Raw genomic sequence first — 23654 nt, forward strand, 5'->3', positions numbered from 1 at the left:
TCCTGAGCTGGTAATCGGGGCACGAGCGAACCAACTTCTGAACGTAGCCGTACATCCCTCGCCAGTAGTACCGCTGTCGAATGCGCTGGTAAGTTTTGAATACTCACGAGTGTGCACACGAGGGGTCAGAGTGGAATGACGCGCATATTTCAGAACGCAGACTGCGGGGTACTACTAGCAACCACTGGCTGCCGTCGGCGGTGTAATTGCGTCGGTGGAGTATATCGTCGCGAATGGCAAAATGGTGGGCTTGACGTAACGCGCGAGTGGTTGGTTGTGCCGACGGATCAGAGAGCAAGTCTATCAGCGAGGCGATCCAGTGGTCCTTGCGGTGCTCGGAAGCGATAGTGGTAAGGTCGAGCGAAGAAACGGCAAGCTGGGATACGGAGCAGCGGCCATTGTCGTTGGGCAAGGGAGAACGCGAGAGGGCGTCGGCGTCAGAGTGCTGGCGGACGCTAAGGTAGAGCGCGAATATCGTAGTCCTGCGGGCGAAGTGCCCAACGGGTAAGTCGGTCTGAGGGGTCCTTCAGTAACGACAGCCAACAACAAAAAAAAAAAAAATGCGTGGTGGTCCGTGACGAAGTCAAACGGGCGGCCACACAAATATGGCCGGAACTTATTTAGAGCCCAGATTATCACCAAGTACTCTCTTTCCGTCATGATGTAGTTACTGAAGAGTTATATCACGGTGTAGTACGGGAGAATCCGAAACCACGATGTTAAAACCATTAAGAAATACTACGCCGTGCCACCTGCCACGATCATCAAAACCCGTATACCGCGGATAATTCAAGCATGTTTTCAGGCACTTCAGATATACTAGATGGACTTAAACTGACTCTACCGACATGCCTCACACTGACTTTCTGATAACCCCCCCCCCCCAAAGGAAAGAAAAAAAATTGCAGCGCTAATGGAAGAGAAAAAATGAGAAGGTTTGTAGTAGCACGCAAACAATAAGAAATAAATAACGTAACGTCAACAGTTGCCACGTTCACATACAGATTTTCATTTTAAAAGAAGTCGTAGTCTGCGTCCAGTTATTTCTTATACATTTGCACCTATATTCGTTTTCGCGAGTTTCCGTCTGTTCTCCTGTAGGTCACGAGCATGTATTCGCAACTGTAAGTGGTCGTCGGTACGCCAATAGGGTTTGCCTAGCCGAGTTCACAGCCGTCTGGGCACTTGCGATCGCGGATACATCAAACACATCTATCGCGGATAATTCAAACAAGCTTTCAGGCATGTAGGGCCCTCTGGGCTGTACGTGTCGGCGATAACGTACCCTCGCCGCCTATGGGATTATCTGACAGCTATGTCGAATGCTCGGTTGCCGTAGTTGGAAGTTCTAATGATTTTTTTTTCTTTTTACTATGGTGAGCTTCAAATTCACCTCCTCCAGTGAAGAACATCTGCAGGCTTGGAGTCACGCCTGTCACCAGCAAAAAATGCCGAGAGCGAGTGGGGCTATACTAATCCAGGTACAAGCAAATTAGGAAGGCCCACTAAGCTTCAACAAGGCACTCCCTCACCAGAACAGGAATTGGCCTCTCTGGTGTAGTATTCGGCCACTCCCTCCCAAGTGACTCACTCAATTACCCAATGACCCTCAGTCCCCAGCAGCTGCGAAGCACCTGACCAAGGCGGCGGTCAGGCCTGCAACGCAGAAGAGGGTGCTAAGAACCTCTGGGTCCGGACAGGCCACCAATGGAAACTGACCCTTGCAACGTTTAACACCCGAACCCTATTGAGTGAGGCTAGCTTAGCAGGACTCATTGAGGAACTATCAGACATTATTTGGGGTATCATCAGCTTTAGTGAGATTAGGAGAACTGGTGAGGCTTACACTTATGGAACCACCTTCCCGGCGCAGTTGTCGCAATCAAGGACAACTCAAAGTTTCGTTCGGCATTATCAGACATCATTACTCCCGGATGCAATTAACTAATCACATTTGTTGTTTATTGCTGCTTTGTTTATTTATTTGTGTATATTTTTTTACCCACTCCCCTCTGTAATACTTCGGTCTTGAGGGTACAATAAAATAAAAAAAATACATTGCTGAATAAAAAACATGTCCTCGGCTATAGAGGTCTCCCAGATAAGAAGCAATACTGGGTAGGATTCCTAATCCATAAGGACATAGCAAGCAACATTGACGAATTCTACAGCATTAATGAGACGGTAGCTGTAGTCGCAATCAAACTAGAGGTGTAGACTAAAGGTAGTACAAGCCTACGCTCCAACATCCAGTCACAATGATGAGGAAGTAGATCAGTTTTATGAAGATGTTCAATTAGCGATGAGAAAAGTGAAAACTCAGTATACTGTAGTAATGGGCGACTTCAATGCAAAAAGGGGGAAAAGCAGGCTGGTGAACAAGCAATTGGCAACTACGGCATCGATTCTAGGAACGCCAGAGGAGAGATGCTGGTAGAATTCGCAGAAATAAGCTTCGAATAATAAACACCTTTCTCAGGAAGCGTAGCAACAGAAAGTGGACCTTGAAAAGCCCTAATGGTGAAACAAGAAATGAAATTGACTTCATACTTTCTGCTGAGCCCAGCATAGTGCAGGATGTAGAAGTGATAGGTAGGGTAAAGTGCAGTGATCATAAGTGAGGGCTAGGATTCACCTCAATTTGAAGAGAGAAAGAACAAAATTGGCCAAGAAAAAACAGGTCAACCTAGAGGCAGTAAGGGTAAAAGCAGACAAATTCAGACTGGTACTTCCAAACAAATATGCAGCATTAGAACAGAGAAATGATGATGACATAGAGCTAGCGAATCAAACCGTAACTAGGCTGGCTTCAGAGGCAGCAATTGAAGTAGGAGGCAGAACACCAAGGTAACAAGCAGGCAAGCTCTCCCAAGTAACAAAGGACCTTATAAAGAAACGACAAAGAATGAAAGTGTCCAACTCAAGAGATAAGATAGAATTCACTACTACATTATTCGCGTCGCGCACACATGCAATCGGTTTACACAAAGTTCGGTCACAGACAGCGGATGGAACCATCGATAACATTCCAGAAACTTCTTTTAGTTGCAGGCGCGTCCTGCGCTGTGCGATAACATTTTTAGGCGGTGAAACGGGTCGCCCGATAAAGACAAGCAAGTACGCATGTCAATATTTGAATATTTAATTTGAATATTTAAAACTAATATCACACTCTCTGCGGCCTCTTACGACTCATGAATTTGAAGATAAGTCTATCGATCAGATTTCAATAGCTTATTCACTCCGAAATTTTTTACCGTTGTAGCAGTAGCGGTGTGCAATTTTGCGTTCGCAAAAAAATTAGTCTTTTCTTTTTTTTGTGTGCGAAAGGTACTTAATAAATAAACCAGGTAGAAGTGCCGGTAAAGTTGTGCGTACTGATGTGAACGTTAGAAAACTGCTAGTTCACTGCTGCTGCATTGCTTAAACTGTTAACCTGACAGAGAGAGAGATAAACGGGATGGGAAAGGAAGGAAGGTTAACCGTTTAAGATTCGGGTTTGCTACCCTGCATTGTGGAAAGGTAAGGGGCAATGAAAGACGGAAATAACAGCGGAGTGAAAAGGCAAACAAACGAAAAATAAGACAGGGAAGATCGTGAACGTCCATGATAATTAGACTCTCGATAGGCCACTCAAACGTAAAAATTTCAAGACTGCCTTGAGTTAACTTGACAGGTATTGCTGCAAACCAAGTGATCATTCTATGAAGAATCTTGGAACGAATTTGGCAAGCAACGGTAGAGTCTTGACAGAAACGGCAACCTACGTTTATTCTGTGAATTTCCTTCCCATGATCAGGGTCCCCTGTGAGTAATTGAGCTAGATGAACGTACTCCTGCACATACTCCGGAGGCTCATTGACGATCATCAATTCTTGTTTCCTTGCCAGACTATTTAACATTCCCTTTGTCTTCTGCCTATTAATCTTCAACCCTACTCTTCCACTTTCTCCGTTAAGGTCCTTAATCATTTGTTGCAATTCATCCCTGGTGCTGCTGAACAGGAGAATGTCATCTGCAAACCGAAGGTTGTAGAGGTATTCGATGTCGATCCTCAATCCCAAGTCAGTCTAATAGCTTAAATAGTTTTAAGCATGCAGTGAATAGCATTGGAGAGATTGTGTCTCCTTGCCTGACTCCCTTCGTGACACGTAATTTTCTACTTTTCTTGTGGAGAACCAAGGTAGCTGTGAAGTCTTTGTATTTATTTCCCAAGATATTCAAGTATGTCTCCTTTACTCATTGATTACGAAATGCCTCCATAATTGCTGATATCATTACTGAATCAAGTAAACTTTCGTAATCTATGACAGCCATAAAAATATGTTAATTCTACTCCGCAAATTTCTCGATTACCTGATCGATGACATGAACGTCATCCATTGTAGAATATCCCTTCCCGAAGCCAGCCTGTTCTCTTCATTTATTGAAGTATTGCCTGATTCTATTGCAAATTCTCTTGGTGAAAATGTTATGCAATACTGAAAGCAAGATCACTATCACCATCATCAGCCTGGCTACGCTCACTGTAGGGCAAAGGCCTCTCCCATACTTCTCCTTCTACCTCGCTCATGTGCTCATAGTGGTCTTAATCTCATCCGTCCACCTAACTTTCTGCCGCCCCCTGCTACGCTTCCCTTCCCTTGGGATCCAGTCCGCAGCCATTAATGACCATCTGTTATCTTCCCTCCTCATTACATGCCCTGCCCATGCCCATTTTCTTTTTCGTGATTTCAACTAAGATGTCATTAACTCGCGTTTGTCCACTCACCCAATCTGCTCTCTCCTTATCCCTTAACGTTACACCCACAATTCTTCTTTCGACAGCTCGTTGCGTCATCCTCAATTTAAGTACAACCCTTTTCGTAAGCCTCCAGGTTTCTTCCCCGTAGGTGAGTACTGGTAAGACACAGCTGTTATACACTTTTCTCTTGAGGGATAATGGCAAGCTGCTGTTCATGATCTGATAACGCCTGCCAAACGCACGCCAGTCCATTCTTACTCTTCTGGTTATTTCAGTCTCATGATTCGGATCCGCGTTCACTACCTGCCCTAAGTAGACGTATTCCCTTACCACTTCCAGTGCCTCGCTATTTATCGTAAGCAGCTGTTCTCTTCCGAGACTGTTAAACATAACTTTGGTTTTCTGCAGATTAATTTTTAGACCCACCCTTCTGTTTTGCCTGCCCATGTCAGTGAGCATGCATTGCAATTAGTCCCCTGAGTCGCTAAGCAAGGCAATATCATCAGAGAACGGCAAGCCTCCATGACTGCTGAGGTTTCGACAGAATCAAACGCTTTCTCGTAATCAATGAAAGCTATATATAAGGGTTGGTTATATTCTGCACATTTCTCTATCACTTGATTGATAGTGTGAATATGGTCTATTGTTGAGTAGCCTTTACGGAATCCTGCCTAGTCCTTTGCTTGACAGAAGTCTAAGGTGTTCCTGATTCTATTTGCGATTACCTTATTAAATAGTTTGTAGGCAACTGACAGTAAGCTGAGCGGTCTGTAATTTTTCAAGTCTTTGGCGTCCCCTTTCTTATGGATTAGGATTATGTAAGCGTTCTTCCAAGATTCCGGTACGCTCGAGGTCATGAGGCATTGCGTATAGAGGGTGGCCAGTTTCTCTAGAACAATCTGCCCACCATCCTTCAACAAATCAGCTGTTACCTGATCCTCCCCAGCTCCCTTCCCCCTTTGCATATCTCCCAAGGCTTTCTTTACTTCTTCCGGCGTTACCTGTGAGATTTCGAATTCCTCTAGACTATTTTCTCTTCCATTATCGTCGTCGGTGCCACTGGTACTGCGTAAACCTCTGTGTAGTACTGTGTTCACTTACCCGGTAAACGACAAACGGAAATAAGTTTGTGAAAACGCTAAAACTCTCTATTTATTTATTTCGAATTGTTTCAGAAACGAAGGTGGTCTCGCACGACAAGGCCCGTAACGGCAGAAACCCTCTGTCTGACATAGGTTCTGCCACCGGTACATTGTATTCATTCTCTGAATCTGGGCACTGCTATTGCAGGTGGTTTTCCCGGTCGGCGTTGCGGACCCGGTGAGCGGTTCTCGCAGTGTGGCACTGCCTGCTCCGCCGTGTGTGGCCGGCCTCCGCCGCAGGCCTGCAATTACCACTGTGTCGCCGGGTACTTCTGCCGACGCGGACTCGTCCGCGGTATCAACGGAGGGTGTGTGCCCGAGCGCCCGTGAGACCGAGTAGGATAAATGCCTGTTAAGAAAAACGGAACGATGCAGCATTGCGCAGCGCTACGCGTTATTCCTTATGGCAGTGCGTCTACAAGGTCGTCAATTTGCGAGAGCCGGAATAGTATATAGCCGTGCGTCCTAACAAAGCGAAATAAAGAAAAAAGCGGTGGAACCCATCTTACCGTGACCGACGACGGTAATGCCTTAGCGTTAAATCAAAATAGCGACACTGTAGTGTCACCGTCGAAACGCGTTATGTATGAGGCATGTTATGCAGCGAGACTCCTATTTTGCACTTTCCTAACTACACTCGACACCGGTAGGTGCCGTTGTCGTGAAGCCGGCACGTGGCCTCCGAAATGCGTGGCACGCCGATTCGTTCGAACGGCGAGAAACGCGTCATGCGGCAACCCGGCTCCTCTCTCGCGCTCCTTTCCGTACACGCTGCGCCATCTAGGAGCACTGCCGAGAAGTCCACGCGTAGCCTCCTAGACAAGAAGCGCTGCGCGAATGTGCCTGCGAACGCTTAGAATTGTTCCCTCGTTTGCTGCACACTCAGTGGCCCAGACTCACTGGCCCAAGTTGGCGAGAGGTTCACTGAAGAGCGTTATATACCCAGTGCATAGACGACACAGCTCGCTAAAGCGTTGACGTGAAAGGCGTTTACTGAAAGCGGCACATAACCGCCGCATTCGTTGCGCAGCCTGCTGATGCATCGGGTTGGTGTCCTTGAGGAACACTAGAGACGTGTGTTCGATTCGGTTCAGCATCCAATAAATTTAAGGGATCTTTTTTTGTCATTATAGAGCAGTGCCTTCCCGGCAGCACATACTTAGCTACCCAAGTTGGCGTCAAAGAGATTCATTGAAAACCAGCCGGACCGAGTGGCACGTACCCAGTGCTCCAAGTAGGAATCAAGGAGTATCTTCAAACAGCGCTGCATTCGCGGTCCGGCATCTACAGCGATGACCTACGTTGGCGTGAAAGTGGTTCCTTGAAGAGCGGCACGTAAGAACACATTGGCGCCTAGTCAGTGACCCAAGTTGGTTGGATGGTTGGCTTCGAGCTCTATTACCTCAGCAGAGCAACCCGATGCGCTAGTCATTCGACCACGGACTACTCAGCGACCCAGGTAGCAAGGAAAACGGTTACATACAACCATGGATAGATAGATGTGCTCAAAAAGCCTGAAGCATGCAAAGAATGCTAATTGCATTATTAGTCATTTTTTGATTACGTTCTCGAATCTAATTGTCATTATTTGAAAATACCTAGAAGAAGAAGAGAAGAAGGCTGCGTGCTCTCGAGAATCATCTGACGCTATAGACAAGCTCCAAACCAGGGTATGGCTGCACAGGTGGCTTCTCTCCGTTACGGTCGTCGCCAAGTTCAACGTGCCACGCGCGTCTCGATGAAGAAACATCAACGATCTCTGTCCCTACCAGATATGACAGGGCTGCACCGAGCGAGCACAGATGGCCTGAAGGCAAGGAAAGCTGCGTCAGTGCCCATCCGTGTTGTGTGCACGGCACTGTCGTGGGCCAAGACCCAACCACCGGTCACACAGCTGCAGCCTGCTGATGCAGAGCGCCTACAAACGGCAGGACTCAAAAGACGCAGAATAGTCCCGGTCGTCGCCGCAGACTTCAGGGACAAGAGGACGTACAAAGCAGAAGCGACTGTTACTAGCCAAGGAATCCAAGTGGCTGGCGTGGTTCATCGCATCACCGGTGAGAACGATGACAAAGTGGCCAAAAAACCAACACTCGCAAAGTCGTCAAGGCATGTGCCGGGTTTCACGAACCGTCCCCGTTCAGCAACCAACGAAGCTCACGGACGCGCACGCGACCCACCTACAGCCCTTTGCAATGGTCATCACGGAACTAAGCTAGCCGCCTCCGCCTACCGTCGTGCTTCCGTAGAAGCCACGAATGTTAGCCTCAGCGAGGTACTGGTCGAAGACGCGACGAGAAGGTCCAGATGCCACGGCTATCGTCGCGAGCTACGTGATACGGCCACACAGCATTCGCCCACCGATTCGGCGTCTCCGTTTGTCTGGAGCTGCACCGAGTCGGAGAACGTGTTCCTCGCTGCCAAGCAAAGTTCGGGAGAAGATTCGCCGCGGGTGTCGACCGTGGGAGGAGGCTGCACTTGGTTTCACATCTCCTTCGCGGGACTGGTGCTACTGAGCGCCTCGCTGCTCACATTCTGCGTAATCTACGCCGTCAGCAATATGACCGTGAACGCCAACGATCTCGCCGGAAAGAGAGTTGCCCTTGACGACGCAAACATGGCGACCGTGGTACCGGATGACGGCGCGGCGGCATTAGCGCGAGGAAATGGCGGAAGTGAAGCTTTGCTAGACTCCCGACTTCGTCTGACGGCGGCCATCCGCCGCAGCAAGCTTCGTTACGAAATTACCCCCAGCGACGACGGCACACCGAATGATGAAAAATAGAAATGTCGATTGGAATGAGCGCGTCTGCGGTACCGTCATTTCAGCGGATTGCTTGACGTAATTAGCATATCGGTGCATCAAGCGTGGAACATTTTTTGAGCGAGTCTAAAATTCGCGCCATGGAATCAATAGCGCCCAGTGCATGCGGTGCAAAACAAAAATATGTATTCCAATCAAACCTGTAATAAAGTGATTTTCGTTTTTTTTTAACAGGGACGCTGCGTTGTTTTACATAAAGTGAATGACTTCCCGTTAACTTATTGCAGTATTTTATGTGCGGGATACTATAGGGAGAATTTCGGCGATGTTGGCCCGAAATACCGCATATGACTTCCACTTGTACATTGTGAAGAGTTAGAAAAGGAAAGGCAGAAACGTTAACAAGGTTTCACCTGGTTTGCTACTTTACAATGGAGGAGGGGAAAAGGTGAGAAAACGAAAGGCAGACCAATTGATGCGCGTGGTTATAGAACGCTGACTGCTAGGATTAATAAAAAGCCCATGCGAAAGAAGTTTTACGCGATCGCGATCACAAGTCCGAAAATATAATCATTGTAACTACGTGAAATAAAATAAATGATGTCATCTCATGAAAATATATAAAAGATACGTTTAGTATTTAGTGTTTGAAGACATTCCGTATGCGAGTTCCAAGAAGTGCGCGATGCCCTACAAGAACCGCACAATGTCCGCTAAATCTTCTGTGCTGAATGGTTCATTTTCATGTGTTCACCACGCAGTAAAATTTTAACGTGATAGCGTTAAGGATCCCGTGTCGCAGAACATACGGTGTTGGCGTCCCGCGTCGGACGTAGCTTCGGTAAAAAGATTTTCGAACCACCCATACCTAGGCCATACTTCTGACGCAGGAAATTTACTGAACTAATTGAATTTCTCAAGCTAAAATACGCGGAAAAATTGTAAACTACGATATACACACAACCTGCAGACATGATAGCTCGCAGATTGTAATATGACTATACGAGAAAGCATAATTCTGTTACGCGAAAACTCAAAGAAACCTCTTTTCCAGCGTTTCCACAATTCACAGACCGACCACGGCGTCCGCCATTTCCGCGCGCCGGCGCGTGGGTGTCTCTAGGGCCACGGAGCGGCGGTCCCGGTTCCTTGCAATAGCTCCAGCTGGCGCTAGCCTCCGCCGCATCGCGGCCCACGCAAGAGGCCGCGTTTCTACCGCAAAGCCCGTTCTCGTGCATAGCGTTCGCGGCCAGCGTTTCCCGGTAAACATTACGGTTACATACGCTCCAGTTGCCAGGAAGCGTCAGAAACAGTCAATGATCTTTGAATGCTATCGCGTTAGCCTAAGCTTCCTCCAATTTTTTTTTCTTTTTGTGCAGTGGAATTTTTTCCGCGATACATACGCAGATACACCTCATATTTAGCTAATATTCCACCTCGGTCGTGTGCAGTGCTACATTTTACGCTTGATAAACACATTGCTACTACAGATTAGACGATCCTATTTTTAACTTGGCCGATGGAATGGCTTGCGGTGGTTGCATATATTGGGATTTTAGATAAGACCTATTCTTTTACATCAATTTTTATGACCACGCGATCTCACTAAACATGCACTTCTCGTTTCATTCATAAAGGCATCACGCGTACAAATGCTTTCCGAAGGACAGGTCCTTCCTGCTCGATCTAATTGCCCTACGTCTTATCGACCAAGCAATTCTTAATTCTGACGCTCTCTTGGTTCCATTCTTTAGGAGTAACTACAGCATAGGAAAAGTGTATTACGAAATTAAGTGCAGATATAGGATAGGATGTTAACTGACATTCCGTTTTACTTCCGCTTCGGTTAACGTAAAACGCACTCTGAAAGCACTCTTTTGGTACCCTGAATGTTTTGTGCCATCAAAGAAATCTGCAGACTTGTGCCATGAAACTTACATATATTGAACTTGGGCTTTAAAAAAATATGCAGCGCAAGTTCCATACACAAGACAGCAATAATGCGTTTTTGAAAGGGGCCGATACGAGCCCAGTGACACTGCGTGGGATACAAAACCATCCACATGCCAAACTATTACGCATGGCTAGGAGGTACAAAGTGCTTGCGGTCACGTTTACTGCCTTGCGTTTCACGGCAAATGCGTTTCACGGCAAACGTACGTTTCTCGTGATAAACCATTTGAGTCGAAATAACAAAAGGCACGGTAGTTTTGCAAGAAGGGAAAGCAAAGCGAGGAGCGATAAAAAAAAAACAACAACAGGTTTGAATGCATGTTTCGCGTACAGAACAATTTCACACGCGCCGTTGACGAGAGTATAAAAGCTAGCTGGGGGCGGCAAGGAGTCGTCACAAGACATCCGTCATCGCCTCAGCGTCGTCTCGCGGAGAACAACGTCTCTGGAAAGAAGTGGGAGCTTCATGAGACTCGAAATGCTTCCTGCGGTGAGACACAAAGTGGTGCTCTTTATCGATTAACGAACTAACTCGGCAGTGTCCACTGAAAGCTCAGTCTTTTATTCTTTCCTTGATTATCATGCTTGAATGTTAAGTGGATACTCGCGAGCATCGCACTTTCTGTACGTATATTTCTGTGCTAAGTCATTACGTTTAGTAATTTCAGTAGAGCAACATGCATTGCATGTTAAGCAGAAGTCATTTAGCTAAAAGCACAGTCAGTATTGTTTGTGTTTTGCCCAACGTCGAAATACGATGATGGGAATTAGAGGTGTGCGGACCGTGCAAAACTGTTTTTGCCATAACCCATTATACGCACGCCCTACTGTTCCGCGCTATAGCAAAGTTCCAGCACGTATTTTCTTAACGGGAGCATTTGTGTTGCAACATTAAAACAATTGGCTTCTTATGATCTGACCAAAAAAATCGGGCCCCTCGGTTTACCCCCTTTCTTCTCTCGTTTATTACGTTAAAACAAAGCTTTTGTGCATTACGTCTTTCTAACGTATCAGGGCAACACGTCTTCACGAGACGCCTTCATGAGAATCGCCTTCCCCATCTATACCTTCCAGCTTTCCTTAAATGTCAACTCCCGTGTACCTACAGCGCTGTAAGAAATCGCAGTCTTCGCACCGATATAAAAGTGTCCAATACTCTCGTAAGGGATTGACTTCTTTAGCGTCAACAATGTCACCGTTTCCTTCATCCTGAAAGTACTTCGCTCGCTCTCTTTCTTGAGATTGAGCGGATGAATCACGCGGACTGATGCGATTGAATTCTTGCACAACTTCGGCCACTTTATACCTATTAATAAATTATCGAGCCTCTTTACGTCGCCTCTTCAGTGATAGAAAACAAAATTTATCCGGTGCTCGGTGTATTCGAACCCTCGTCATCCGGGTTCCTCAACAACAGCACGATTCTTTATCGCCGAGCCACGAATTCCCGCGGGCAGCGGGGCATTAATTATCCGCGTTAGCACGCGCGGCGCGCAGCCGGCGAGATCTCGGAGGCCACGCAAAGGGGTGGGACATGGCGCGTTGGACTTCGCGCGCGTGCCGCTAGATGGTGCAGCGTCTCCAAAGGGCATTGAGAGAGGGAGAGAGGAGCCCGGCTGCAGTACGTGGCCTATAGATGACACGTTTCAGCGGTGGAAATACAATGTCGCTACACTGCTCGCATGTTAATCGCATTAATGTCGGCAGCCATCGTGTGATGGGTTCTGCCGGAATTTTTGTATAACGATCGGACAGCAGTGTTCGTCTAGAAAGCAGGAATATGCACTTTCATCGCTCTACATGGTTGATGTTGTTTCTGTCAAACACAAGGTGCAAGTGCTGCTTCTTTGGCTCGTTGGTGACGCCTACGCGCAACACCACAACCAGCCGGCTCGAGCCGCGCAACAAGGCTTCGACTATCGCAACTACCTTCCTGCTGTAGCACCGTACGGAGGAGGATACGACGCCTTCTCATCTGTGAGTGCAAACTACGCTGCTTATACAACCACTCCACAGTAGTATTTTGGAGTAACGGTGCTATTAGACTTATGCGCTTAGACTTTTGAATCTAGACGCGCTGACTAGAGAAAGTAGCCTTTCATGTTCGTGTGACCTAACCGGATAAATGACTTAACAGGACTCGTAACTTCGTTATTATTCTAATTATTATTCTTACCGTATGATTATAAAAATATTTCAATAAACAAGAAGTATAAATCGTAATGACTGTTCATGGCCTATTGCGCGTACCAAGAATTGGAGTTGTGTCGCTTTGCAGCAATACACGTTCAAAGCATTAGGAATACTTCGTAGCCATTACACACTTCTTCAGCGCCCCTTCGTGCGTATATAACTCACGAACGCACCAATTTATTGAGGATGGTTTTTCATGTTACACCAGAAGTCGTACGCCCTTCCAGACTATATTTACACCGTCGTCAAACCTAAGTTGTCTCTTTCTTAGAAGATTAACATGGATTTCACGGGATGACGCTAAATGCTACAACCTTGAAGAATAACGGAAACCGATATACCAATATATATATATATATATATATATATATATATATATATATATATATATATATATATATATATATATATATATATATATATATAACCTGCAACAACAGAAGGAACCAGTCAATAAATGCCAGTGATGCGATGTTACCTGACGTACCGCTATGCAACATCCTCGAAGCTGGTAATGTTGTGCTCTCCAGCTTTTCCAGACCCCGGCGCAGCACAGTTTCGGCTATGATACTCCGGGCCAGTTCACCGACCGGCAGTTCGGCACCGGGCAGGGCGGCTCGAACGTTGCGAATTCCGGATTGTACGGCCACCCGGGCGCCAATGGCATGTACCGCCAGATGAACTACGTGGGTGCCGCACAAGGTTTCCGGCCCACCGGAGGTTCCATGGTTACCAACGAGAAGGGCCCCACCCCTGGCGTCAGCGGTAACGCGGTCTTCAGCGCGCCGCCGGTCGGCCTCCCTGTTCCGGCAGGATCTGCCCAGAATGCTGCAGCCGCAGCCTACGGCGCGAGGGCCGCTGTACCTGACGCCGGAGACTACAGCCGTTACGGACGGCCGGCACCGGACCCGTACGCGCTCGCTGCTGGCGCTTTCGAGTACGCTCCGTACGGACGCTACGGCTACGGATTCAACGAGGCTGATCTCGGTGGGCAGGCTTACGGCAGCTTCGCTCCCTTCGGTCCTGCCGGCTACGCTGCTGGATACAACCCCGGTGCTGACGGGGCATCTGCCGGGTACGCAAACCCTCCTTCCGCCCACCGGGGCTACCGCCGTCGTTGAGAAGCGCGCCAAGGCCACCGAATGTAGCGCACGAAACAAACAGCGCGGGAACTATGACCAGTTTGCGACGAGAGTGCACTGTAACTGGATCACACTTTACTTCAAGGAGAAAATAAAGAACTCGTCCAAAGCAGATGCACACTACGGGCTTGTCGTTGTGTTTTTTGTATGTGCGTGTGTGTGTGTGTGTGTGTGTGTGTGTGTGTGTGTATGTGAAGTACTTACGGCACGAAAATTTATTGAAAAAGTCATCTTCAAAGCATATGCCCCAGGGGCCTGTTGGAAGTCATCCTTCCCTCCTGAAATCAATCATACTGGCGGCAATGGGCTATTTCTAATCATCTCCTATTATGAATATATGCGTACGCTAGAAAACAAAAAAGAAACACAAAAAAAGGTTGGTGGGACCATGTCGCAAAGTGCTGTCATCTCCACTATGCGTCCTTTGCATGTGTGTGTGTGTGTTTTTAGTAGCCCTGGTAGCAGCTAGAAAATCATCAACCAATTAGCTCAGCTTCAAGCGTTTTTGCCAGGAATCGTTCCTGTTCTGCGCACAGTGTACCTACAAAATACCCAATAAGTTCCTCCTAGGCAAAGCGGCACAGAATTCTTGCTCAAAACAGTACAGCAAAGGCGCTGTGGAGGGCTGCTGATTATTTTAGTTCATCCGAGGTTTCTTAAAGAGACGTTTTTCAAAGATTTCTTCTCCAAGGTTTTTTTACTCCAGGAGCAGCCTGCTAAGGAGGTGCTGTGCTGTGATCACCACTCAATCCCTAGTTTTCGCCGCGCCTCGTAGCCGAATGCGGCAAACGTCAGCGCCCGTGGCATAATGAATGGGCCCGGGGTAGCTGAAATACCAGCGGAATAGAATTTTTTCGTTGAAAGTACAAATTTAGGAGCGAATATGCATGTTTCAATTTGCTTTTGTGTAAGCTTAATTTTGTTCATTATACCTTAAATACACCTGTGGTGTCCATTCAAAGCGTTCGCTCGATATGTTTCTTTTTTCCGGGATAATTTATGAAAAGGAACTGTTTCCGCTTATAAGTAAGAGTAATTATATTTCGCTATAGACATTGTTCATCTAGTGCGGGGCATCATGTGCACGTGCAGGGCATCGTTTACGCTGAGCAGCCACACCGGGTTCTGGGAATGCGAGTGACGCCACTTCAAGCCGCATACAATATTATATATTCAGCAGCCAATCGTCCAATAGCATACGCAGTCGTTCGATCGATATGCAGAATAATTGCCACCGAGGAGAAAACGACAGCACCTCTGGCTTGCCGGCGAGAGTATCTGCGCTTGCAGCTGCAAAAGACGGCGCTCAGAAATCCGCCGTAGCAAGTTGCTGAAGTTTGAATGTGCAGACTGCAACAATTGTCAGTTCCACGTACCGACTTCAGTCGGGTCCGCTTTCGATCAACGGCGCTTAGCCCGAAGTATTGCCTCTCAATTTGTGTGCATATGACGGGCGTGTGTACGATTTCGAAATCAGTAATCTCGACCAGGCAAGAAATATAGCGGCAGAACCAATCACACGATGACTGTCGACAGTAATGCGTCAGCATCGAATCACTACAGCGACACAGCGTATCGCCAGCGTCGAAACGAGTTACGTCCGAGGCGTGTACAGCAGCGGGTCTCCTCTTTCATGCTTCCCAAAGAACACTCGGCGCCACCTAGCGTCGCCTGCTGTTGGCCTCTGAAAAACTTGGCGCGCCGGTGCGTGCGAACGCTGAAGAACGCGTCATGCGGCCAGCGGGCTCCTCTTTCGCGCTTCTCTCTGGACACGCTGCGCCATCTACTGACACTGCCGAGAAGTCCGCGCCCGGCATCCGAGACGAGAAGCGTGGCGCGCCGATGCCTGCGAACACTGAGAATGTCCGCACACCCACTGTCACACAATGACCCGGTTTTGTGAGAGGTTCAGTGAAGAACGGCACATAACCACTGCATTCGTGGCACAGCTCGCTGAAGCGTTAGCGTGAAAGGCGTGCGCTCATTGGATAGCCGCACATACCTAGTGCATTAGTAGCGCGGCCCGCTAATGAATCGGGCTGCTGCCCTCGAGGAACCTTTATGACGTAGGTTCGATCCCGCTAAGCATCGGACAAATTTAAGGGATCTTTTCCATCATTGTAGAGCGGCACATTCCCAGTTGCAAATACCCAGTGACCCAAGTTGTCGTCAAAAACGTTAATTGAAGAACGGCACACACACCCGCAGGCGACACCCAAGTTGGCGTCAAAGAAATTCATTGGACCAGCACAAACCGAGTGCCACATGTCCAGCACTCCAAGTCGGCGTCAAGAAGTTTCTTCGTAAAGAGGTACAGTCAACCGCAAAAGTTTACGGACCACGGTATCTCAGAAAACGATCAATTTCTGAGCAGCCTGTAACAGGGGTCAGTAAAACCGAAAATGACAATGCTGTTCACGCACACTGGTAGAGGCTGCGCGGACATTCAGTTTTTTCTCAGATCTTGTATTTCGTAAAATTTTGTGGTTGGCTGTACCTACCCAGCCCTGCGTCTACAGTGAGCCATGTCCGCATGAAAGCGTCTGCGCACGTCAATCCTACTAAATGTGCCAGTGTGGAATACTCACAGGCCAGAGGCACGCGGCGCATATATTGTCGCGAGCGATCCCCCCCCCCCTCTTTCTTAATTATTTGGAAATAAAGTGAAAGTATGGGATCAGAAAAAATTGACAACCATTCTACTCTGTGAAGATGGAATGCCAGCGAAAGCTGGCGACAGTCAAAGCTCTCAAACGAAACGGGTGGGCCGGACATTGCACTACCTTCGGGGCGGACCCACGTAGCAGGCGCTTAATGCCTTCGCGGGTGGGCCTGGTATTGCACTATCTTCGGGATTGGCCCACGTATGGTGAATGGTTAACGCTTGCTTCATCTTTCCCCGGGTTGGCCCGGTATTTCACTATCATGGTGATCGACCCATGTATGGTGAGTTATTAACGTCTGCTTCACCTTCGCCGCAGGTTGACCTGGCATTGCACTACCTTCGGGATCGGCCCACGTATGAAATTCAAGAGCGCCGTACAGGTTCCCGAGCCCTTAGGGGAATCTGCCATTGAACTTGGACCCTTTCTGCACTATCACCAAAATCAACCCACATGATAACTTTTCTGTTGACGGACGCCGAAAAAACTAAGGAAGGTTAACCATATACAGCTTTCGCTGTAAAAGAAAAAAAAATATCGGTCATGCACTGTAGAAGAAGTATCCACTTTCCGAAGCGTCTACCGAGTGTACATTTCCTTCGTAACTTCCACCTATGAAAATGATCATTGCCTTTATGTTTCCTTTATGCCCGATCACAGACATTGCCCGATCGGGGAATGTCTGTGATGTCACGTGGAGAGTTAACAAGCCTTAACTGGTTCTATGTGGCTTTGGTATACTCCCTTGAGGTACCCTTCAGGTGTAGAAATGTAGGTATTCACATACCGTCTGGTGTTGAGTTCCAGCGCCTTGATTTACTATCCTCTGCAACTTGCTAGTTGAGTACTTGCAATGATGGTGTTGGATTAATTGCGGAGGCGCTGCAGGAATTTGTCACCACTGCACGTTTCCGGATCTTCAGTTGCACGTTCAATCACTCTTGCTACTACATATTTTTTTAAGTCTCTCATTATCAGCCCTGGTTTGAGTCGTATTATAATTTTCATATCATCCTTGGGTAGAGGCGCCGCTCGGGAACGTCCGCAGCCTCTCGTCGCACCTGTTGCATTGCGCCTGCTGTCGTGCTCTGTGTGTGTAGTGACTTTTAAAGAGAATGGAAGAGATAACTGCAGTGCCGTAACTGTCTCTCAGAGGAGGACACCTCAACAGCACTGCACAGGGAAAGGGGAGTGGGGAGAAAAAGATCAGGGAGAGAAGGAAAAGAAGGCGAAAAAAAATAACAAGAAGGGTGAAGAAGCAATGCGGGGCTTACAGCCGCGCTCTCAGCTGCGTGTCACAGCAAAAGTCTAGTAGGGCAGGAAGCACTTTCTTGACAATGGAAGGGTGGACTGCCGGAAAGAGAAGTGCTCCCTCCGAGTCGCAGGGCAGTCGCACACGACTGCATGATGCAATTAGCGCAGTGCGCTCAACATCGAATGCCGGGCAGCGGAGCAGAAGGTGCTCAAGCGTCTCCTCCTCGCCGCAATCCAAGCACGCGGGGCTGCCTCTTCCGTTCAGTCTGTGCATTCTGGCGGCCGTCTTGTAGCAGCCGACGCGCAGCCGAAGGAGAAACGAGCGGTCCCAGCGGGAGAGACCTGCGCGGGGGAGGAGGCGAGGGGGCGTACCTAAAGCCCCTTAAACTTCGTAAAGTACTGCCACGCTTTGAAGCAGGCCGCTTCCTTCACGCGCGCTCTGGCCGAGGCCGACGCCGCGTCGCTATTGGCCTAACAGCATCACGTGGGCCCTCGCGCCGTGCATCAGCGCCATTTTCGCTCGAGAAGCGTCTACGAAATGGCGAGGAGCACATGTTGGCGACGTTGCTACGCTCGAGCAGTGTAGGCGGCGCCACGGTCGAGGAGGGAGCGTGAAAGAGAGGAGAAACGAGGAGGAGTGAAGGCGGAGGAGGAGAGTGTCGCTACTTTACGAAGTTTAAGGGGCTTTAGGCGTACCTGCAGCAACGCGCGGACCATGGTGATTGTGTATATCAAGTTCAACCTGATATACATTGTGCATATCAAGTTCAACTGGTCGGTGTTTACGACCTGTGGCTACGTGCAGGTCTCCCCGTTTTTTTTTCTTTAACAAGCCATAACATGCTCAAGAAAGAAAGAGTAATTTTCATCTTTAATTTTTAGTAGCTATGAAAACTTTTTTTATCGGCCACGATAGCAGCGACTACAATTGGGGCCTGAGATGCCCGACCAGAGACTCAGAGAGACCCCCGCCAGAAATTTTGCTTATACGTTATAAGCTGCGAAGTGCCGCATCAACTTTTCCAAACGTGGGGTTCGGTAACAGGCGACACAGCAACGTGTACTTATAGAGGTGTGAAATTGAATAAGGACCTACCGGAAGACTATGAAATGTGGATTATGAAAATTACATGATGTAATTCAATTAGAATGCGCATTAAACGAGCATGCATGCTTATATTTAACTTCGTACGGTAAATGTGCCGCAAGGCCGCCCAAGAAAAAAAAAATGCATGCTTAGCAAATATTTATAGCCCATTTATGCAATAATGCTCCCCACAGCGGGAAATCTCCCACTTGTCTCAACCTCCATCCGCGCCTCTCTCGTGCCTTCTCTGGAATAGCAGTCGAGTACCTGCACCCTATATAAAGCGAAGGTTTCTTTTCCTGCGCTTAGCGGGTGGTGGCTGCCGCTGTCTCGCTGATTATACAGAATTGGGCCACCATATATGTGCAACTGGGCATGTTCCACAGGCTAAGTGAGCATTCTACCTTCTGGGTATGTAGGTGCCTCAATTGACAAGTAGTACTAGAGGCAAGAAGTGAGCGAATCGGCATCAAAGGCTGTCCTAGTTTCCTCTTCACGGCTTTTAGGCTTCCTCCTGAATGCAAGGTAATGGGCATATAATTCTTTAGTCCTTTAACGTCTCCCTTCTTATGGATTACTATAATGTTGGCATTCTTCCAGCTCCCTGGTACATTTAAAGTTGTGAGGCATTGCGGATAAAGGGTCACATGCTTTTCAAACCTACTATCACCTCCATCTTTGATTAAAGGTATAATGTGTAATTAGTTGTGTGTAAATGTGATTGGAGGTATGACACGTAAAGTATCAAGTGCAAATGCAGCTTAGAATACATTTCAATTTATTTTGAAACTTGTTCTCGTGACGAATTGGAAACTGCATCACTATCGATGTATTAATCAGCGTACGTCCCATTTGCAAACAATGTCATGCTACGAGCTTCGGCGATTGATTTCGGGGATGTGCCACGTGATTGGCTTGTCTCGCCGTTCGAAAGATCTTTCAATATGCAAAACAGAAGTGAGGCGTGCAGACAGGACACAAGAGTATAGAAGTGGACAACACGAACGCCGACTATCAACTGAAGGGAGCACTGAGGCGAAAAAAGAAAGAAGACACAAAACTCATCTGCGCATGCTCAGGAATGGTAACACCACTTGTCAGTCGGGTACACGTGCCGGTATAGGTGAGAGATAACTGTTAAGGCACTTAGTATCTTCCTTATGTAAAGTAATCGATGGCTGACTCACGCACGCACTTCCACCATTATAGATATGCCATGCCTCTACCATAAGACGCGTATCTTCATTCTAATGCCTGTACGATATCACGCATTCATCTAACTCTGGTGTGCAGTTATAATCTCGGCAATGTATCGAAAGATTAGAAGGCGATCCACCGGTTAACGACGTTTTATGTTCCAATAACCTGTGATTGATACACCGTCCCGTTTGCCCTACGTAGAACTGGCCACAGCTAAGGGGAATTTGATAAACCACACCCATACGACAGCCAGTAAAACTGTTGTTCTTATTGTGCTTCACTCGACAAATATCTGTTTGTTTCTTGCCTTTTACCCGCTCCTTTTTTCTCTGTACGGCAGCGCATATCTTACCTAGCTTATTGGGAGCAGTGAAAGCAACATTAACATCATATCTACTTGCAACTTTTTTAAGCCTGTGCGACTACTGAATGAATATACGGAATAATCACTACTCTTTTTCTTTTTTTTGCTATTACTGCTTTCTGTAATCACGTCCGTCCTTCTCGAAGCCGACTTCTTTAGGCGCTCAGCCACAGTGGCCACTGCTACACTATGATCATCATCATCATCATCATCATCAGCCTGGTTACGCCCACTGCAGGGCAAAGGCCTCTCCCATACTTTTCCAACGACCCCGGTCATGTACTAATTGTGGCCATGCCGCCCCTGCGAACTTCTCAATCTCATCCGCCCACCTAACTTTCTGCCGCCCCCTGCTACGTTTCCCTTCCCTTGGGATCCACTCCGTAACCCTTAATAACCATCGGTTATCTTCCCTCCTCATTATATGTCCTGCCCATGCCCATTTATTTTTCTTAATTTCAACTAAGAGGTCATTAACTCGCGTTTGTTCCCTCACCCAATCTGCTCTTTTCTTATCCCTTAACGTTACACCTATCATTCTTCTTTCCATAGCTCGTTGCGTCGTCCTCAATTTGAGTAGAACCCTTTTCGTAAGCCTCCAGGTTTCTGCCCCGTAGGTGAGTACTGGTAAGACACAGCTATTATATACTTTTCTCTTGAGGGATAATGGCAACCTGCTGTTCATGATCTGAGAATGCCTGCCAAACGCACCCCAGCCCATTCTTATTCTTCTTATTATTTCCGTCTCATGATCCGGATCCGCCGTCACTACCTGCCCTAAGTAGATGTATTCCCTTACGACTTCCCTTACTACGACTTACACTATGATAACCTGCTTCTAATAGGCGCCGGACCTGCGCATTAAAAGTGGCGCTCATTTTGTGCATGCAGGATCCGGTGAGGCAAGACTTACGGCACGACATGGCAATTCCGTTTTTTACTACATTGGAATGCTTGGATTGAAAGTTAGCAACGGCTTCGAAGATCTTGGGGGTGTACTGCCAACAAATATGATTTTGTTCGAAGACCAAGGAAATGTCAAGAAACTGAATTACGCGTCGCTGAGGAAATTTCTTGGTAAACTTTAATCCTCTTTCATATAAAGTTGAAATTGCTCACTTACTGAGGTAGCAGCGGAATCGAATTCTTCACTATTGCAGAAAATCAGGTAATACCCAACGTAACGAAATGTCTTGATAACGCTATCACCTAAGGCGTTCTCTAAGCAGTTGTCAACCTTAGTTAGATAAATATTGCTAAGAATAGGAGCAACCTTTGAGCCAATACAAATGCCCGATTTCTACAGAAAAACGCCATCTCTACACCCAATCAGCGTCGACCTCAAGTACATTGAAAGAATTTCGAGAAAAGCTCCCGTGGAAACACCGCATCTGTCAATAAAAACCGACTCTTGCACTTGTTCTTTAATGCACTCATTTACGGAATTTAGCAACCCGTCATGCGGCAAAGAATAATATAGGTATTCGATATCCATACTAAAAGCTGTACAATCACCAGGATTTTCCTCTCTCAAATACTGAACTAGTGCCTGAGAATTACGTAAGCAAAAGGGGTCTGAAAAAACTAGTGAAGCTAAGCAGTTTCGTAGGTAACTAGCGACACAGACCTGCCACGTCCCTTTCTCTGACACTATAGCACGAAAAGGAATTTCTTGCTTATGGGTCTTGGCCGAGAAAAACAGTTCTAAGGTGAGGGATTTAGTTCTCTTGACATTACAGACAACCCTATCAAGATTATGTCTTGACAAGAGGTCAACCTCACGGTGCTTAACTACCGAAGGCTTGAGTTTTACTGGCTGTAAATTCTTTTCTATGGCTTAAATCGCTTTTTCTGAAAACATGTCATCTGGCATAATAACAATATAACCTTCCTTGTCAGATAATACTGGTCTAAGTTTATGCTCCACAAGGTAATCAACTAACGATCGGACAGGGCCAGACGTCTTAAAATGAGAATTTGATTGTTTAGTGCTAGCAATGCAATCCGAAATACAACGCGAGCCTTCTTCTTCCGGGACGAACCTGGTTATGCAGCGCGGTATGCTTAAAACGTCAACGGGTTTTATGTTAGGCTTAAAACAGTGCTTAGGACCTTAAGCAATGCATAGTTGCCTTCTTTTTTGCATAATGAATCCTTACCAATTAGCTCAGCTTTCTGTCGTTCTAAAGATCTTTCAATACTGCTTTAATTGCGTGTCTCGCACTGAGCGCACACGAAGCGTGCGTGCAAGCTTCATACCGTTTTCGGATCACCAGGTTACCAGAGCTGTGGCCGGCGGTAGCAAAGCTGGTGCCGACACCTTGTTTTGCTTTGTTCAGCTACAATGCTTCGAAAAAATTTTTTTTGGCAGGTCATTGTATATTGTCGAAGGGAATTGTCACACAAGCATAATACCTTTACGATTATTTCGCTGTTAACATTTTGCACCAGCAGTTAGGTAGAATACTTAAGGTGCAGTGTTAGTCTTGCGTGATCTCAAGTCAGACACCTCCTTACCAGACATCGCTGCCCGCGTTGTTCTGTTTAGAGATAGAGGTTTTAATGAGAGAAGTAGTGATCTAGATCAGATAGGAAAAATGCTAGACGGCGTCAGATGAAGCGAAGCCGATTAAATCAAGCAGACCAGGTGACTATTTGTCGCTATCCCGTTACAAAGAGGATGCCAATAAACATCATCATCGTGCCGACACCTCTTCACGTACCCGGTAAACGACAAGCGGTAAGAAGTTTGTGAAAACACTAAAACTCTTTATTTACCTATTTATTTATTTATTTCAGATTATTGCAGAAACGAAGGTCGTCTCGCACGACAACGCCCGTAACGGCAGAAACCCTCTGCCTGACATGCCCGCCGCGTCAACGTCGCTAGACTAGCTTCTGTTTTAAAACTCGGCGCCGTTGCGCGGAACCGCCACCCGCCCGCGCCTTCGTGGCGCTGCTGTCGCGCCCGGCTTCACTTCCTCACTGGCCGGCTACGCGGGCGGGCCGGACTAAGCACACGGTGCAGCGTTGGTGTATTCTGTTGATTCGTTGTTGACGGCGAATTTCAGCAAGCATGTCATCCGTGGAACTGTAGCCTTCGCCGAGTTTCTCAATATCAGCAGACGATGCCGACGTGCAGCGTACC

General features: G+C 47.3%; 1 protein-coding gene across 2 annotated transcripts in view; it reads left to right on the forward strand.

The window, feature by feature from the left end:
* The window catches only part of LOC139054858 (uncharacterized), a 35049-nt gene extending 21007 nt beyond the window's left edge, over positions 1-14042 (forward strand). The window contains exons 1-3 of one of the 2 annotated variants that reach the window (XM_070532524.1): positions 10990-11093; positions 12434-12580; positions 13327-14042. In XM_070532524.1, the coding sequence (XP_070388625.1) occupies positions 11070-11093; positions 12434-12580; positions 13327-13917 (762 nt within the window). In that variant the 5' untranslated portion in view covers positions 10990-11069 and the 3' untranslated portion in view covers positions 13918-14042. Of the gene's footprint in view, positions 1-10989; positions 11094-12433; positions 12581-13326 lie in introns of those variants that run through there. The other variant, XM_070532523.1, reaches the window with a different exon arrangement.
* Positions 14043-23654: the final 9612 nt, after the last annotated feature.

The sequence above is a fragment of the Dermacentor albipictus genome, chromosome 1 (genome assembly GCF_038994185.2).
Source record: "Dermacentor albipictus isolate Rhodes 1998 colony chromosome 1, USDA_Dalb.pri_finalv2, whole genome shotgun sequence".
Lineage (NCBI taxonomy): Eukaryota > Metazoa > Arthropoda > Arachnida > Ixodida > Ixodidae > Dermacentor > Dermacentor albipictus.